Source organism: Sinocyclocheilus rhinocerous, unplaced genomic scaffold, assembly GCF_001515625.1.
Source record: "Sinocyclocheilus rhinocerous isolate Xijiao unplaced genomic scaffold, SAMN03320098_v1.1 scaffold623, whole genome shotgun sequence".
In the NCBI taxonomy this organism is placed as follows: domain Eukaryota; kingdom Metazoa; phylum Chordata; class Actinopteri; order Cypriniformes; family Cyprinidae; genus Sinocyclocheilus; species Sinocyclocheilus rhinocerous.
The window spans coordinates 1,087,996-1,106,129 of NW_015644631.1; the positions used below are offsets into that span (position 1 = coordinate 1,087,996).

The window sequence follows — 18,134 nt, forward strand, 5'->3', positions numbered from 1 at the left end:
TAAGGACGACAGTAATTAAATGACAGAGAAAAAGCAGGCAGGACGACAGATTAAGACGACGTCAACAGACAACATGCACGCCTACATATACTGATTTACCTGAACAAGTAGGCAATGACTGTAGACAAAGACAAATGTATAGTACAAAGCACAAAGCAGTCGACTCATTTTTGACACAAATGGAACCTCATACCTAGTGGCAGACATAAATATCATATTAGTGTCTGTCAGTCGAGCTAAATGCGTTCTGCCAGTAGATGGCGATGTTGTCTTCAATTCCTTTGCAACGCACTTGCTTTGATCCACTGAAGCCCAATATAAAGAGGAAACCGGGGCTAGTTGTCACACACTCCCTGAAATATTTCTCACGGTAGGTTTGTTTTGCTCATTTCTATTTCTGTATAGACACAAACCTGGAATTCTTGGCTACAAAAAAAAAAAAAAAAAAAAAATTATAAATAAAAGGTTATTGAACACTTCCGTGGTTATGGAATATATAGTATAAAGTATACAGTTCAATGAACACACATTACATATCATTACTGTCAGCAGGGCTTGTTGTCACATTATTTGGGGTATGTTGTCACAATGTAACTTACTTTTAATTCACCTATTATAAGCTTTTTAGCAAAATTTCAACAGTAAAACAATTATGAAATGCAATTTATGAAACCGCAAAAGGTAAACGGTAATGTACAAAAATCTAAAATCATTATATTGACCAACCAATATTCTAATTGATTCGGTACGTTTACGAATTATGAAAAAAAAAAAAAAAAAAAAACTTGAATATTTTCACCGTTGTTGCCCAAAATGAAATATACAGTTAATTGAGCACACTTTTTGTGTTGGGTGGCATGATGTCACGGGGTAAATTGTCACAATTGGCACCTACAGCAGTCAGTTCAGGTTTATATTGTATGTGTAGGTCTACATTTCTCGTGAGAAGATTAAGCCAGAATACATCTTCACTTGTTTTGTTGCAATTATCATAACTAAAAACAATTAACTCTTCGAGAATAAAAAAAAACTGGTCATCTGTGTTAATTCAAATGAGCAAAAACCCTTCAGTGCTCTTGAGTGAAATGTATTCCTATGGATTCTGGCATCAGCATTTGTGCTCAGCAGGCCGTGTGCACTGATGAAATCCTGCTTGTCTGGATCTGCTGTCACTCCACATTCATTCATGTGATTTCATTCATTCATTCAGTCATGTGAAATCCTGTACACGCCTTCAATTACAGTAAATATGTCAGGGGCAAAGTGTGACTAGGATAACTTAATATGAGTCACAGGCAGCTGAACCTTTCTTCAGTTTTATTTTAAACTCAAAAAGCATATGGTCAACATTTTTATCACATTAGTTTTCTCTGAAATCATCAGGAATACAATCAAATGGCAGTTGCATCACACATGTAAATGTTGTGTTTTTGACACTAGACACAATTGCTTGATATTTTTATTTTATACATTTATTTTAGTTTCGTTCTAATTTAGGTCAGTTATGTCTAAGTCATTGCATTTGCCTTTGAACCATTTCAAGCTCTTTTTGTTTTTACACAAACGTATTCTAAGAATGTTTATTACTAGCAAAACTTATGTCAAGAATACTTATATTCTTAAAACTTAAATTATTTAAATTGTTATTTTGATTACTCTTTAGGTATATCCACATCAAAAGTTTGTCATGTTTCATATTATTTTTGAAAGAAATGTATACTTTTATTTAAGCAAGGACACGCTGAGTTGATCAAATGTGACAGTAAAGACAATTATGTCTCTATTCCAAATAAAAAACTAAATATTAATTTGGGTTTTCTATTCATCAAAGAATCCTGAAAATTATTACGAATTGTTATTTTATTAAGCAGCACGACTGTTTTAAGCATTGATGATAATAATAAGAAATGTTTCTTGAGCACCAAATCCGTATTAGAATGATTATAATATTTTATGGGGGGGGTAGAAAACCGCTATTTAAATAGAAATTATATTTTAGCAATATTACGTTTTATGTTGTATTTTTGATCAAATAAATGTAGCCTTGGTCAGCATGAGAGACTTCTTTCAAAAGCATTACAAATTATTAATGACCTCAAACTTTTGAACCGTAGTGTATATAGAGAATAAGTAGGTTATATGCATAATGAGGTAGCAATAGCAAAAACACATGACACATAAATGGAGCACTAAAAAAGCACGTAATGTCACATTGTGCTCACTTCCTGCTGGACATGAAACTTTACGTGACATGACTCACTTGATTCATTATCAGTCTCCTGTGAGATACATTGAGAGCTGCTTTAGAAGAGTTAACATGAATCAGTTTCTCCACATATTCTTCCAGTCCGTCTCTGTTCAGCTGATGGAGCTCTTCCGTGATCTATTGGGTTCATCGATAAGCTGCGTGGCTGCAAATGTCACGCTCAAATCTTGTGCTGCTGCCATCTTTCTGAACGGGAAAACCTCTCTGGTAAAGCGGGTCACAAAGCACGGCATCTGTTTCTTGCCGCCCAACCGTTTCCCTCTGGATTCAAAGTTGTAGGCCACCTGGAAGTTTATTCGAGTCAGGAGTCTTGTGATCTCCAGATCCGGACCTCCTTCCTCTTCTAGCAATTTACAAAAGGTTTGAATCAACGCCGAGCCCAGAGGATGCATGAATGCACCGTAACCTATAAAACAAATGAACGTGAGTGAAGAACTGAAGGGTTTGTGACTTTACAAACTATGCAAACAATGTGATGGAGTTCATAAATCACACCTGGAGATGTGGCGTACATGACTGCTGTGTCAATAGGGATGGAAAAGAGCTCAGACATGCCGTCCTCTTCCTCTGAGAATGAAGAGTCGGCCTCCACACCTTCATCCAACCCATGCCCTCGACAAGCCTGAAGAGCAGAAAGATGGGATAATCATAAACATTCGGTTACTAGCTTTAAGAAAAATATAGTTAAAATTATGAAATAATATCAACTCAAATCAACATTTAACATCCATGCATGGACTTATTTGATGAGTAGCCATGCAATAAACAGAGGGAAACCCAAAAAAATGCTGTATATTTTGTATTTCCCTTTCATTTCCTATGGTGGTCATGTGAAAAGTAAAGTTTTTTTCAAATCATGTCCACAATTTTTTGTGTGTTCACATTACAATTGCCACAAACGTCACCATTCGGATGAATAAAAAAAAAAAAGTACAATTCAAAACGCAACATTTTTAGGCTTTAAAAGGTTGAGCAGTACCAGAGAGTCAAAGGAATTCTAAAGTGGAATGCAATATCAACACAGCCATCAATATTTGCTGAAGTACAGTATAGGATCTTATGCAAGAATAGGAGTAAAAATGCTTTGTCTGTGAGAAAGTTTTCACAAAATGTACCTGGATCAGAAAGAGTTTGCTCTTGTCTGCCATTGACGGGCCTCCAAAGTAGCTGTAGATCTCAGCCAGTTTCACAGCACGTCCATCAGCGCCAAACACAACACCCTCCTCACCATGACTGGATATGACGCCCACAAAACAGTCTTTGACCGTCTTCTGGCTCTCTGAGGATGGAGGGCATAGAATTCGTTAAAGTTAGTGATGTGTATTTAAATATAATGGACAAATTCTGCATGCGTGTCTATTAAGCTGTCATTGTTTGAGGTCACAATCTGTTTCATTCATATTGCGTATCGTGTTCAGATTTGAGTCTGTGTGACTTTTAGTCATCAACTAGTAGTTGTATTGCTCATATGATTCACTCATTCATTTCTGATGATAGCAACATCCTCAAAACCCAACACAAATCTTCATTTCTTTGTATATTAAAATAGTTATTTTAAAAGAGTTTGTGCCAGAGATAAATTGTGTTTAATAATGCTTGCTGATAAATGAGGACAGTGTTATTAACAAGCATGGGACTTTGGCACCAATAAATGACCTTATGTAACGTGTTTTTAAGAAGAAGAAAAAAAGCATTGCAGCTGTGAAACATGAAGTCTGCTTGGAAAGAAATAGATTTTTTTATTTTAATTATTAGACAATATCTTACCTGCTTTAAATGCTTCGTAGATCTCATCTTTTTCGATGTCCATTCTGATCTCCACAGAGAAGCCGAGCTTGCTGAGGATTTTGTGAAGTCTTCGAGTGTCTCTCTTCGCACCGTTCCTGTTGTTCAGACCTGCACCTGGATAGAAGTTCTCCACAGACACTATCAACGCCCTGTTCTTCATCCTCTTGTTTGCTGTCAAAGGTAATTTACAAGACATCATCTTTCCTTCTCTTCTGAGGTGTAATGCAGTCACAAACTGTGTGAGAATAAGGAGAGCCTACTTTATGAGTCTGTCTGAATGTCATATAATTGATGAGTACAGCATTTATGATTCTCATTTTTTCTGTCTGTCATGCCCTATATGGAGTTTCCTCCCAGCGTTTTCTGTGTCATCAGTCTGATCTATGCAACACTGGCAATTCCTTGACAAATCAGAAGCTTCAGCTTTAGCAGGCAATTTTCTACATTTGTAGGTGTATTTATCTTCCAACTAACCTGCAATGGTTTGTCGGTAACTGAGAATGTAAGGAAAGTGCATCGCAACAAAATGAATAGTAAAAAATTTTTAAAAGGAAAATAGATTTTCTTTCAGTAAATAATATAATTCAAATGTATTTATTAAACATCCAGACATAAATTAAAATTGTATATGATTAGTAATTTACATTATATATAATTGAATTTTTACATTAAAATAACACTACTTATTTATATATATATATATATATAGAGAGAGAGAGAGAGAGAGAGAGAGAGGGAGATTATATGTATTATATCAGATTTGCTGATCTCTGTTCATTGTGCCACATAATAGAAGTTGAATATATTAGTTTCTGCTTGCTTTACCATTTAAGAGAAATCACAAAAGCTTTCAGGGTGAAATCGCACACCTTTATTTGTACCAAGGAAGGGTGGCTATGTATGTACACAGTAGACAGACAGCATGATTTACAACTCAGCATTGTGTAAGCAACAAATTAGTTCTGCAGTCGTGTTCTTCCCACAGAAGTTGATGTTTATCAGTACCTGTTTATCCTTTATGAATGTAAAACCGTAAGCAGACTTCATGCAGATTGCTTGTTAGCATCGACGTCTGTTATTCTTGATAAAGTACTCTTGGTACAGCGCGTTCTGATCCTTCACGTCAAGCAGTTCTTCAGTTCAGTAAAATGATGCACGTCTCTCAGGTTAAGATGCTCAGAGATAAGTATTGCAGCGTCATTCTGGTAGTTCCGGTAGGTGGAGAATCACCAGATACTTTGGTGTCTTATTCACATACCAGACATTCATTTAATAAGCACATAAGCACACATACTAGTCATCACTCTACACACAGTTAAATGAAACCTGGCGTTAGTGTTTGTGACCAACAGGCCATGTTGAAATCCTGCGTGTCTGGATTGGCTGTCAACTCGCATCATATGAGCACTTGCAAAAGTACAGAGCGTGTAATAAACACTCACACCTTGAAGTACAGTAAATATACCAAGGGCAAGGTATGAATATGACGTAACCTGAGACACAGAAACCTGGGCATGACTTTAGTTTCAAATTCGATCAGGATCAGGATTATGATTACACGAGTGTTTCCCAGAAATGGCGTTTCATCATTAATATGCTGTTGCAACAGAGTTCATACAGATTGATTTTGAATTTAGTGAGACATTGAGCTTCAAGGATCGTCCAGTTTAGGTTTTATTTGAATGTCACATATAGTACAGATAAACACTTAACACTTAAATAAACACTTTCAAGATTTATATAGAAATATATTTTTTAACATTTCATTTTTTTTTCAATACTCTTTCAAATGAAACAAAAAAATGATTGTTTTACTTTAGGGAAACGCAGCACTATGAAACAAGTCGCATCCTGCACGTTTCCCAACACCTCACTTCCTATTACACGTGCGACTTTACGTGATGTTATGTTATCTCATCAAATGAGATAATGTGATATCTAACATGAATCAGTTTCTCCACATATTCTTCCAGTCCGTCTCTGTTCAGCTGATGGAGCTCTTCCGTGATCGATTGAGTTCATCGATAAGCTGCGTGGCTGCAAATGTCACGCTCAAATCTTCGGCTGCTGCCATCTTTCTGAATGGGAAAACCTCTCTGGTAAAGCGGGTCACAAAGCACAGCATCTGTTTCTTGCCGCCCAACCGTTTCCCTCTGGATTCAAAGTTGTAGGCCACCTGGAAGTTTATTCGAGTCAGGAGTCTTGTGATCTCCAGATCCGGACCTCCTTCCTCTTCTAGCAATTTACAAAAGGTTTGAATCAACGCCGAGCCCAGAGGATGCATGAATGCACCGTAACCTATAAAACAAATGAACGTGAGTGAAGAACTGAAGGGTTTGTGACTTTACAAACTATGCAAACAATGTGATGGAGTTCATAAATCACACCTGGAGATGTGGCGTACATGACTGCTGTGTCAATAGGGATGGAAAAGAGCTCAGACATGCCGTCCTCTTCCTCTGAGAATGAAGAGTCAGCCTCCACACCTTCATCCAACCCATGCCCTCGACAAGCCTGAAGAGCAGAAAGATGGGATAATCATAAACATTCGGTTACTAGCTTTAAGAAAAATATAGTTAAAATTATGAAATAATATCAACTCAAATCAACATTTAACATCCATGCATGGACTTATTTGATGAGTAGCCATGCGATAAACAGAGGGAAACCCAAAAAAATGCTGTATATTTCGTATTTCCCTTAGTAAAATTCAAAACGCAACATTTTTAGGCTTTAAAAGGTTGAGCAGTACCAGAGAGTCAAAGGAATTCTAAAGTGGAATGCAATATCAACACAGCCATCGATATTTGCTGAAGTACAGTATAGGATCTTATGCAAGAATAGGAGTAAAAACGCTTTGGCTGTGAGAAAGTTTTCACAAAATGTACCTGGATCAGAAAGAGTTTGCTCTTGTCTGCCATTGATGGACCTCCAAAGTAGCTGTAGATCTCAGCCAGTTTCACAGCACGTCCATCAGCGCCAAACACAACCCCCTCCTCACCATGACTGGATATGACGCCCACAAAACAGTCTTTGACCGTCTTCTGGCTCTCTGAGGATGGAGGGCAGAGTTAGTGCGTATTCTGAATGGATTGTGTAAGTTCCATTTCTGTTGTTACCCTAAAAATCTGCAGTCATAACTGTCATTATAATATCAGGACATAATGGTAAAATCTCTTCCGTGCAAACCCATTGACTCATGGAATCAAACTCATAAAATATAAAAACATAAAATATAACTCTCATCCATACAATATATTTTTCTTTGTATAAATAAAAGAATCTAATTGTTTTTCAACTAGACTTTACAACAACAATACTGGGTTAAAAAGGTCATGTTAGAGATAAATTAGTTTGCTGATAATTTACTGTTAAACGCAGCGTTACTCTGTGTTGACGTCATTTTAACTGAAACAGGAAGACAGGGCGGGACATAGGGGCTTCGGATTCTAGAGAGCATTTGATTGGACAGAATGTTTGATGAGAAGCTGAAGTACGATGTGACGTCAAAAGAAAATCGTTGAACCGTTTTGGCGGAAGTGACGAACTGCAAGCTTTGAATGCTTATATCTTCTAAATGCGAATTTTGTCACTGTTTTGGAGCACACTACCTCAAGACTAACATATTTATACTAACACCCAAAAAACTTTCATTTTGATTTCATGGGGACTTTAAGTAATGTTTTTAGAGGAGGTCTTGTCACATAACATGAAATATCACTGCAGATATGAAACCACACATTTAGATTTTATTTATTAGGGAAAACATCAGTACATCATGATGGGCTCACATTACCTGCTTTAAATGCTTTATAGATCTCATCTGCATTCATGTCCATTCTGATGTCCACAGAGAAGCCGAGCTTGCTGAGGATTTTGTGAAGTCTTCGATTGTCTCTCTTCACGCCGTTTCTCTTGCTCAGATCTTCACCTGGATAGAAGTTCTCCACAGACACTATCAACGGCCTGTTCTTCACAGTCTTGTCAGCAGTGAAAGGAAAATTACAAAAAGACATGGTCTTCTCTTCTGTCAAACTCTGCATTTTAATGCAATCAAATCGTGTCAGAATAAGATGGATGAGTTCTCTTAGGAGTCCGTCTGCATACTTTATACTCTAGTCCAGCCCTTATTTGCATGAAGTCATTTCCCCTTTATGGAGAATGCCGCTTCTAGGCGACATCTTTGTGTCATCACCTCTTGTGATTATACAATGTCTGCCAACGTAAAAAGGGAATAAACCTTTCAGGTGTTTTTTTTTTAGGTATTTACTCTTCAGGGTAGTTTATTACTACTATTATTATTATTTTTTTTTTTGGAAATAAATCTGTTTATAGGCACACTGTAAAAAAGAGTTTTCAAAGAAAAAAATATTATTGAAGTACATTTTACAAGGAAATACATTTCAGTCTTTACTTAAAAATGTGATGTTTAATTCAATGTACTACATGCCTTTTCTTTGTAATTATTTGCGAAAACGACTAGCAGTTTCTAAGTGAACTTTGTTTCAAATCTTACACTAATTTTTTTTTTTTTTTTCAGTGTAACGTCTTGGCGACAAACAAGCTACTGAGTTCCTAAACTGGACAACTCTCTCTCTCTGTCTCTCGCGCTCGCTCTCTCTCTCTCTCTCTCTCTTTCTCTCTCTCTCTCTCTCGCTCTTTTTTTTTTCAGTGTAACGTCTTGGCGACAAACAAGCTACTGAGTTCCTAAACTGGACACGTGGTTTGGTGGCATGCATAGCCTATCTTCAGAGGAACTTTTCCTTCGATAATTTCACACTGCATTCCCCTTGTCTCATACTTCCTCTCTCTTATCAGTCTGTCTTCTTTCCTGGTAAAGAATCTAATTCCCACTGTTTGCAGGTTTCATTTAGTGTTAAAGTTGTTCTACATAATGTTCAGAACAACTTACCTCATCTGAACTAAACAATTATCAAAAGTTAGCATACAAAAATAAGCATTGGCCAACAGATATTATAATAAACAAATTGTATAAGATTTGAAACCAACCAAAGTAAAAAAAAATCAATTGTTTATAGGCAAATAGTCACAAGTTCACATGTGGTTCCAGAGAAACATTGCTTTTGATTACGTACATTGCAGCTTTCCCTGCATGTGTGCCAGACTTCCCCAGTCTGTCTAAGAAACACCCAAGTGTTTCCTGGTGTGTGAGAGTTCAATTCTTGGTTCTTCTGCCATGCATTCAAGTAGTTCAAGTTTATTATGTTTACTCATCAAGTTACTCAAAATAATGTTCAGAGCCATATTCATGCTTGTGCTCTAAAAAGTGTGAAAGTAAATTTAGTTATATTAAAGGGGTCATATGATGCTTTTTTTAAAGATCATTATTTTGTGTATTTGGTGTAACAGAATATGTTGACATGCTTTAATGTTCAAAAAACACATTATTTTTCAAATACTGTACATTATTGTAGGTCCTCTATGCCCCGCCTCTCTCAAACGCTTCGTTTTCGAAAACTTGAAATCGCATCATATGACCCCTTTAATATATATTAATGATTAATCTATTACTCAATTAAACATGTTGAAGGGATAAAGTGAGCGGTATGGAGTGACCCCGACCTGACTGGAATCTCATTTACACCCCTTTAACCCTTTTTATATTTTGACCCGGATTTTTTTTTTTTTTACAATTTTTTTTTTTTAAATTGAGTATTCATCTGAGTGGTACAAGACTTTGTGACTTTTGTTCCACTTGAATTTGGAACAGAGGCGTCATGCCCATTCAAAGTGAGGGGGCACGTGCCCCCCTCAGATTTTTGAGCCAAGTGGATTTTGAATGCAGCTTCCAAAAGACAAAAAATAGCAAAATCATATTTTATATATTTCATACAATCACACCGGCGTGATTAGAACGTGCACAGCATCAGCTGCTAAATTCAAATCTGCATTTGCGCTTTGGCTGGCTTTTTTATATTTATCGTCCTTGGTGTGAACAGCTCTTGACATTTTTATAATCGGTAGACAATGGTCAGGTTCAGGTTCAGGTTCACTTTATTTATAGGTAGACTAGGTTTGCAGTGTTATGAGTTCTCACATCTTTCACATTTTACAGACACCACAAACATTAAACAACATATATGATAAAAGTGCTTTAGGGTTCCCAGCATCACTACAAAAAACCGCCTAGACTAAAAACAATAAATTACCAAAAAATAAATAATGATGTTCCTAAGACCTATCCTTATTCAACTGAGTGATAGCTGCTGGCACAAAGCTGTTTTTATACCGCTTAGTTCTACAATACGGAAATACAAATCTACGTCTAGATGGCAGAAGTTTAAATTCATTGTTCAAAGGATGAGAGTCATAATTTAGAATTGAGTTAGTCATCCGCTGTAACTGTCTGGTATACTGCTGGACTAAGCTGTGACTCCCCAATCAGCTTACTAGACCATCTAACAATTTGACTCTTGTTACAGACAAGTTTCCAAACCAAGACGCCAGAGAAAATGTTAAGAGTGATTCAATAAAAGCACGATAAAATAACATCATCATGGTCCTGTCAATGTGAAAATGGGCCAATTTCCTTAAACAAAACAGACGCTGGTGCCCCTTTTTACACACTGCTTCACAATTTGCTTCAAAGTTCAACTTAGAGTCAATAATAGTCCCAAGGTATTTGTAAGATTGCACAGATTCTATTTTCTGACTTTTAATAGATGTAACTTCATGTGGGTGGGCTTGTTTCCTAAAATCAATAATCATATCTTTTGTCTTAGATAAGTTTAATTGGAGGTAGGACATCTCACACCACTTTATAAAGTCATCAATAATGGGGCCATGGCTGGTCTCATTGCCCTGAAGCTCACTAACAATAACAGTGTCATCTGCATACTTTAAAATAGTTCTGTTGTCCCACTTACTCTGACACATATTTGTGTAGAGAATAAATAATAGAGGTGAAAGCACAGATCCTTGTGGGGAGCCAGTAGAGGAACAAACTTCGTCATACAGGGTTCCATTCACCCTTATACTCTCTGTGTCCTATTAGTTAAGAAATCAAGAATCCAGCCCACAATATTGTTACTCAATGTAAACCGTTTTAAAAGCCTATTAATTAGAACATGGGATTGGATTGTGTTAAAAGCAGATGAAAAATCAACGAATAAAAGTCTAGCATGAGACCCATTACCCTCCAAGTGTTTAGCAAGTAAGTTCAACAACGTAACTGTGGTCATTTTATACAGTTAGCCGCTGTTACACAAAAATATTCCACAAGTAGAAAGCCAGCCTCGAGTGTATGGAAACCCGTTTCCGCCACTGAATGAAAAATAAAAACAAAGGTAATTGCGACTTTTTATCTCACAATTCTGACTTTTTTTCACAGAATTGTGAGCTATAAACTCGCAACTGCGAGTTATAAAGTCAGTTTATATCTCACAATTCTGAGAAAAAAAGTCAGAATTGCGAGTTTATATCTCACAATTCTGAGAAAAAAAGTCAGAATTGTGAGTTTATATCTCACAATTCTGAGAAAAAAAGTCAGAATTGTGAGTTTATATCTCACAATTCTGAGAAAAAAAGTCAGAATTGTGAGTTTATATCTCACAATTCTGAGAAAAAAAGTCAGAATTGTGAGTTTATATCTCACAATTCTGAGAAAAAAAGTCAGAATTGTGAGTTTATATCTCACAATTCTGAGAAAAAAAGTCAGAATTGTGAGTTTATATCTCACAATTCTGAGAAAAAAAGTCAGAATTGTGAGTTTATATCTCGCAGTTCTGACTTTATTTCTCAGAATTGCGAGTTTATATCTCACAATGATGACTTTAACTCGCAATTGCGAGTTTATATCTCACAATTCTGAGAAAAAAAGTCAGAATTGCGAGTTTATACCACGCAGTTCTGAGAAAAAAGTCAGAATTGTGAGATAAAAAGTCGCAATTACCTCTTTTATTTTTTACAGTGGCGGAAACGGGCGCTTCCATACGAGTGACCATGCAAGCGTTTCAGTTGTGGTCGGGTTGCAGGTTCACCTCCCGGCCTGAGCGCGGCAGCAGAGCGCGCAGTTCCCAGCAGATGAAAAAAAGTCAGAATTGTGAGATAAAAAGTCGCAATTACCTCTTTTATTTTTTATTCAGTGGTGGAAACGGGCTTCCATACGAGTGACCATGCAAGCGTTTGTTGTGGTCGGGTTGCAGGTTCACCTCCCGGCCTGAGCGCGGCAGCAGAGCGCGCAGTTCCCAGCAGATGAATTACGTCAGCTGGAGCTGGGCACGCTACTGTGTCGGTAACGTAACGTGGAAGTGGGAGAATCTAACAGAGGTAGTGGTTTACTTTTCAGTAAAACGCGTTATTCTTTATTGTATTTAATTATTATATCTGTTATGATGGCATACGGGGCGTGAACACGCTTAAAGAGACTATTTAAGCCAAAATATCTGTTAAATTAAGTTTGTTTTGGTAATGGCTAAAAGTGAAACTAAACCAGTTTCTGATTCTTATATGTACGTTAACTCTCATATCTGATACGTAATCAATTCATAAATAGTTCGTGTTTTAGAGTTTGTACGATTTCTGCTTACGGTAATGTCAATCACGTATGGGATGTAATCAGACATAGCTGTGTTTTGCAAAGTGTATGGGTCAAGCAGCTGCTGTGAAGACATGCCTGCAAAAAAGAAAAATGCTGTTCCTGACAGGTTAGTTTTTATAATTTTCATAAGGTTCATTAACTGAAGTTAAGCTTCAAGGATTGTTTGCTAAAGTTGTGTGTCTCCTTCAGATGGACAGACTATACAGCAGTGGGTAAACGGATCCCTGGAACTCGCTTCATCGCCTTTAAAGTCCCCTTAAAACCGGTTTGAAGACATTGACAAATCCTCCACCTGTTTGAAATGTGCCTGAGAGCTTAGATTTAATTCCAGTGCTTTCTGTTGTAGTCTTTCAGATATCATTTAACGCAATCAGAAGCCTTTGGACCGTTTGATCTTGTGCATATGTTGGAGAAGGAAGAACAAGAACTGGGTCTCATCATTGATCTGACCTTCACAACTCGCTATTACAAAGTAGAGGTAGGAATTGAAGACTAAATAAATAGCTAATCATATTTTCTCATCATGAATGTGTAAGCATCTCCTCCCTGCTGGAGAATCCAGCTTAACGAGATTGGAGTTGATGAGTTTTTTTCAGGGTGGAGGGACGTGGTTGTACTGATTGTCTCTAATTGTGTGATTGTGTTTGTGTCAGGATTTGCCAAACGCATTGTACCACCTGAAGATCTTCACAGCAGGGCATGAAGTGCCAAACGATGCCACGATTCTCAGCTTCAAGAAGGCCGTCAGACATTTTCTGTGTGAGAATGAAAACAATGGTAAGTTATAGTTAATTAAATTAAGGTGAAGTCAGAAATTACTTTAATTCACAACCATTCAAAGGTATGGGGCTGGTAAGATTTTTTAAATGTTTATGAAAAAAGACTATTATGCTCACCAAGACTGCATTTATTTAATAAAAAAAATACAGTAAAAACTGTATTATAATAACTGTATTAAATATAATTTATTCCTGTGATGGTAAAGCGGAATTTTCAGGATCATTACTCCAGTCTTCAGTATCACATGATCCTTCAGAAATCATTCTTCAAACATGCTGATTTGATGCTCAAAAAATGTATTATTATTATTATTAATGTTGAAAACAGTTGTGCTGCTTCATATTTTTATGGATTTCAGGATTCCTTGATGAATAGAAAGTTCAAAATAACAGCATTTATTAGAAATTGATATCTTTTGTAACATGATAAATGTCACTTTTGATTAATTGAATGCATCCTTGCTGAATAAAAATATTAATTTATTTATTTTTATTATTTTTAAACAGCAGTACATGTTCCTGGTTGTATAGTGAACAATTCATCAATGCGTGTTATTCAAAAGACAAATAATGCTCATCAAAATGCAAACATTTTGAATGCTGTCCTTTTTTTTAATTTGAACGACCCATCCTAATGTTTAATATCTCGTTTCACTGAGAAATATGTCATATTACTGAAGTAAATTAGGTTGCAACATTTACACGTGTTTATTTAACTTTTTCTTTTTTTAAACAGATAAGCTGATTGGTGTTCATTGCACGCATGGTTTGAATCGCACCGGCTATTTAATATGTCGGTGAGTAAAATTTTCCATATTTGTGATCCCTTAACTTTGTCTTCAGATGAGCTAGTGCATCCAGCAGTGGTCACTGTTAAATATTGTGTCATAGATACCTAATCGATGTTGATGGGATGAACCCCCAAAAAGCGATTAATTGTAAGTATGCTCACTTAAACTTACTGTATGTATTTGCATGCTTTTAGGTATTTGTATTTGAATGCTCTGATTTCTTCCAAGTATTCAATGAATCAAGGGGACACTCAGTTGAGAGGCAGAATTATCTTGATGACCTGAGGACAGGGCCCAAGAGAAGGTGAGCTCTTCTACATGCCATTAGAGCCACGTAAAGCACACTGTATTATATTTAATACATGAATTTCTAAGGCCTCTAAATGATCAGCATGATTAAAACTGCTGCACGGTCTACTACATGCCTTCTGCCATCTGATTCATAGTTTAGAACTTTTTAGCAAGTAAAAGGCCTTTTAGTAGCATTATAGAAATGTTCAGGTCATGGTACACTTATTTTTTTTCTTTAATCTTTACTGATTTTTAAAAAGTAAACGTATGAACTTTTATATTGTTTGTAATATCCAAGATAAACATTTGCTGGCCTGAAACAACTTGTGGTTACTTGAGTATTCATACACCAATCATGTTAAAATGTGACTATCAATTATGATCATCAGTCTTTTAAGAAATGCTTGTTTGTTCATCTCTTAATCATCATTGTATTGGATTGCATTATATGTTTTGCCTCCCACAATAGATCATAAAACTAAGCATTTAATATCATCTTACTAAGACGACAAGTGATATTTATATGCATTTTATGTAAGTATTCAGTTATGCAGTTACATGGAACTCTGTGATTAACATTACAGGTTATCAGAATTTCATGTTTTTGACCATATAAATATCAGCAACTTCACCAAATTGTATATATTTGCTCAGTTTGGGCTCAGTTTTTTCCTCCTCGATTATGAGTTTCATATTTTCACTATGTTCTTCTACTATATGAGCCATAAAACCCCCTAATGTATCGAATATGATACACATAAAACACATATGCAGACTTTTTTAGATTTTATTTTATAATTTGACTAAATGTTCAATCAACTGTTCCATTTAAAAAAATAAACTAATTGCAATTAACTTTGCAATTTTTTTTGTGCAGTAATGAGGGAATGGAGGAACCAGACCAAGAACCCGCCCAGGGACTTGCAAACGAGCCACAAGATGATGCTCTTCCTCCTCCTCCTCCTCCTCATCATCATCATCGAAGGGAACAGCATAACCATGATCCTCCTTTTAATGGACAAGGACCTCACCAATGGCACAGGGAACCCCAGAATCAGTTTTTGTAAGCTCAAATCTTTAGACAAAATTATATCAAATTGGTCTTTCTTCCTGGATGAAAGCTGTCTCTTTACTCAGTCTCACGATTTCTCCTCAGACCGTTTCACCAGAACAACATGACTTGGTTCGGACCACCTGAGCACCAGTTCTTCCGTCCGCCCTTGATTCCTCATCCACCGCAGGGCGTGAGACCCTGTTTTCCCAACCAGAGCGTCAGAGGATTCCACTTTGGACATTATCCACCTCCACTTCCCTCCAACAGGTTTGGTGAGCCTGAGCCATGCCACAATCCACACACGCCTCCAGGGGGATCCACGAGACCTCCAGGGCCTCACCGAAAACCTCGATATAGACACAGGAAAGGTCCGAAAGATAGGACTCCTCGCTGAAACAAAGAGACTTCACATTTTCAACCTAAACTGCTGGACTGTGCTTTTTCTAAACACAAACTGCTAGTCCAATGGTTAAATTATTCTCTCTGTGGAGGAACTGTACTTTTTCTTCGAGGGAGTAAGTGAATTTGGTCTCCTAAAGAGGTTGACTGTTTTATTAGACTCTGCTAGCTAATAATATTACTACTAAGTTTTATCATGGTTACCTGTTAGTAGGTCATTTTATCTAGCAAATATAATTCACACACATAATCTATAACTGCTGCTGATCTATCTTTCCTTTCGTTTTAAATGAAGTGAAATATTAAACACCATTGCAAGTGCAATTACAGTTGTTTTATTATCTTATTATATTTTACACATTTTGTATAATACTTTTTTTATCTGATAAAATATTCTGGCTGGTGTGTGATCTATTATTTAGGCTGCAAGTCTACCTATCAGATGTTCTCACTCAGTGATCCGAGAGAACCCAGGGTGAGATCAACCTAATAAAAGTTTTATCTGCACAATCGCTTGTAATAATGCAAACTTTTTCTTGTGGTTTTAGAAAACTTGATAATAATAAGTAGCAGATATCTTGTCATCACAACTGTGATGAGGGCAAAATTTAAATATACAAAACAAAAATTGTTGTGTTTGTATGGAATATTACAAAAAGTTATTTAATTTATATGAAGTTATTTTAATAATTATTTGACATTTAAAAATGTACAATATAATATTCAAGTACAATGAGATATATATATAGAGAGAGAGAGAGAATATAACTAACCTTGCATTTCTAACATTGGTGTAATTTGAATCTTCCATTTTCATCATTATTTAAAAATCTAAAGATTTTGTTGTTGTTTTTAAATACTATTTTACCTCGAAATAGAAGTTAGCAACAAATTTCAGGCAATATTTTGGTTAATATATATATATATATATATAAAACACTGCCTTTCTGTGTAAAAATAGAATTAAAAAGCAACCGCATTAATATACTATTGTAACGGTACATAAATTCGAGTTTCATCATCCTGAAGGAACATACAAGCATCATAGTGATAGAAGCACGAAGCTCTAAAAATATGCTCGCAGTAGAAGTGCTTCGCGATTGGTCAACATGAGGTATGACTTCACCGTCAGCTGACTGCAGTGGGCGGGGTCTTTCCATACGATGCAGGAAGTGTTATGATATTACAGTTAATCTGAACACTACAAGCTTTGTTTTCACAATGTCTAAATATGACGAAAATATATGAGATAAAAACATCAAAGCATCTTTGAAAGCGTAAAGAAGCGCGGTGAAATCAGGTAGGAAAGGTATTTTACCTTCATGCGAGACTATTATCTTGCTATCATTGTTTGGTGCTGGTGGTTGGCCTGTCAATAATGGGTGCCACCAGACTCATTTAAAGGTAAAGTTTAAAGTCGAGTATCGTGAAGTCAGCTTATTTAAATAGAGTGCATATTATTGTACAAATTTAAATTACATAAAGGCGCCAAAAAGTATTTTGACATATTAGCAATGTATAAAAGTAAATGAATTAGAAAACAATATCAAACCAAGTGACATTTATTTCATTCTAAAACAACAACACCTGTTCCAGTTCTGAGAAAAGACCATTTATTAGCATTTTACAGTAACACTTGATTTCATATTTTGATGTCTAATGCAGTTACTTTCAGACATTGTAAAGTGCCCAAATGCTTTTTGAACCCCCCTTTTCGAGTATCAACTTCATGACCTTACATAGAAGTAACTCCATCCAAAGTAAACAGTGTAAACTCAGTGCAGCATGTTGAAAGTGTGTTATTGATCTGCAGGCAGGAGCCATCATGTCTGAGCACAGTGACTCCAGTCTGCCGTCTGAGGAGAGGGTCCGCGCTCTCATCAAGCTGGGCAGCACTGTGGACGTCAGTGAGGACGTGCCGCCGCGCCGGTACTTCCGCTCTGGGATGGAAATCATCCGAATGGCCAACATCTATGCAGAGGAGGGGAATGTCGAGCATGCATTCATTCTTTACAATAAGTACATCACGTAAGTACAGCAAGAGCAGCCTGGAAGTGCCAAATGCCTGGCAGGTTGGTTATTGATTGCACATATCAGATTCATTAAACTGTTCACTCTCCTGATGGAAAATTTCCATTAGTACCGTACAAAATAGGGCCTAAGCTCTTAAAGTCAAATTCCCCCCCCCCCCTTTTAAGCTACTGAT

General features: G+C 36.5%; 4 protein-coding genes across 5 annotated transcripts in view; 2 read left to right on the plus strand and 2 right to left on the minus strand.

Annotated features, from left to right (window-relative positions):
* Nucleotides 1–2,089: 2,089 nt before the first annotated feature.
* LOC107758655 (caspase-7-like) lies at nucleotides 2,090–4,581 on the minus strand. The gene is made up of 4 exons (XM_016576450.1): nucleotides 4,034–4,581; nucleotides 3,382–3,545; nucleotides 2,762–2,888; nucleotides 2,090–2,672 (listed from the first exon to the last, which is right to left on the minus strand). Exons 1-4 carry the CDS (start codon nucleotides 4,251–4,253, stop codon nucleotides 2,359–2,361), a joined length of 825 nt encoding a protein of 274 aa, XP_016431936.1. The 5' UTR covers nucleotides 4,254–4,581; the 3' UTR covers nucleotides 2,090–2,358.
* Nucleotides 4,582–5,979: 1,398 nt separating this feature from the next.
* LOC107758576 (caspase-7-like) lies at nucleotides 5,980–8,097 on the minus strand. The gene is made up of 4 exons (XM_016576349.1): nucleotides 7,851–8,097; nucleotides 6,943–7,106; nucleotides 6,442–6,568; nucleotides 5,980–6,352 (listed from the first exon to the last, which is right to left on the minus strand). Exons 1-4 carry the CDS (start codon nucleotides 8,095–8,097, stop codon nucleotides 6,039–6,041), a joined length of 852 nt encoding a protein of 283 aa, XP_016431835.1. The 3' UTR covers nucleotides 5,980–6,038.
* A 4,147-nt stretch (nucleotides 8,098–12,244) lies between these two features.
* LOC107758654 (RNA/RNP complex-1-interacting phosphatase-like) lies at nucleotides 12,245–16,166 on the plus strand. The gene is made up of 10 exons (XM_016576449.1): nucleotides 12,245–12,343; nucleotides 12,657–12,720; nucleotides 12,804–12,879; nucleotides 12,961–13,092; nucleotides 13,268–13,391; nucleotides 14,130–14,190; nucleotides 14,285–14,331; nucleotides 14,413–14,488; nucleotides 15,353–15,538; nucleotides 15,632–16,166. The coding sequence occupies exons 2-10, from the start codon at nucleotides 12,686–12,688 to the stop codon at nucleotides 15,921–15,923; spliced, it is 1,029 nt and encodes a 342-aa protein (XP_016431935.1). The 5' UTR covers nucleotides 12,245–12,343; nucleotides 12,657–12,685; the 3' UTR covers nucleotides 15,924–16,166.
* A 916-nt stretch (nucleotides 16,167–17,082) lies between these two features.
* The window catches only part of stambpa (STAM binding protein a), a 5,539-nt gene continuing 4,487 nt past the window's right edge, over nucleotides 17,083–18,134 (plus strand). Inside the window, exons 1-2 of one of the 2 annotated variants that reach the window (XM_016576378.1) lie at nucleotides 17,083–17,228; nucleotides 17,742–17,956. In XM_016576378.1, the coding sequence (XP_016431864.1) occupies nucleotides 17,754–17,956 (203 nt within the window). In that variant the 5' untranslated portion in view covers nucleotides 17,083–17,228; nucleotides 17,742–17,753. Of the gene's footprint in view, nucleotides 17,229–17,308; nucleotides 17,333–17,741; nucleotides 17,957–18,134 lie in introns of those variants that run through there. The other variant, XM_016576379.1, reaches the window with a different exon arrangement.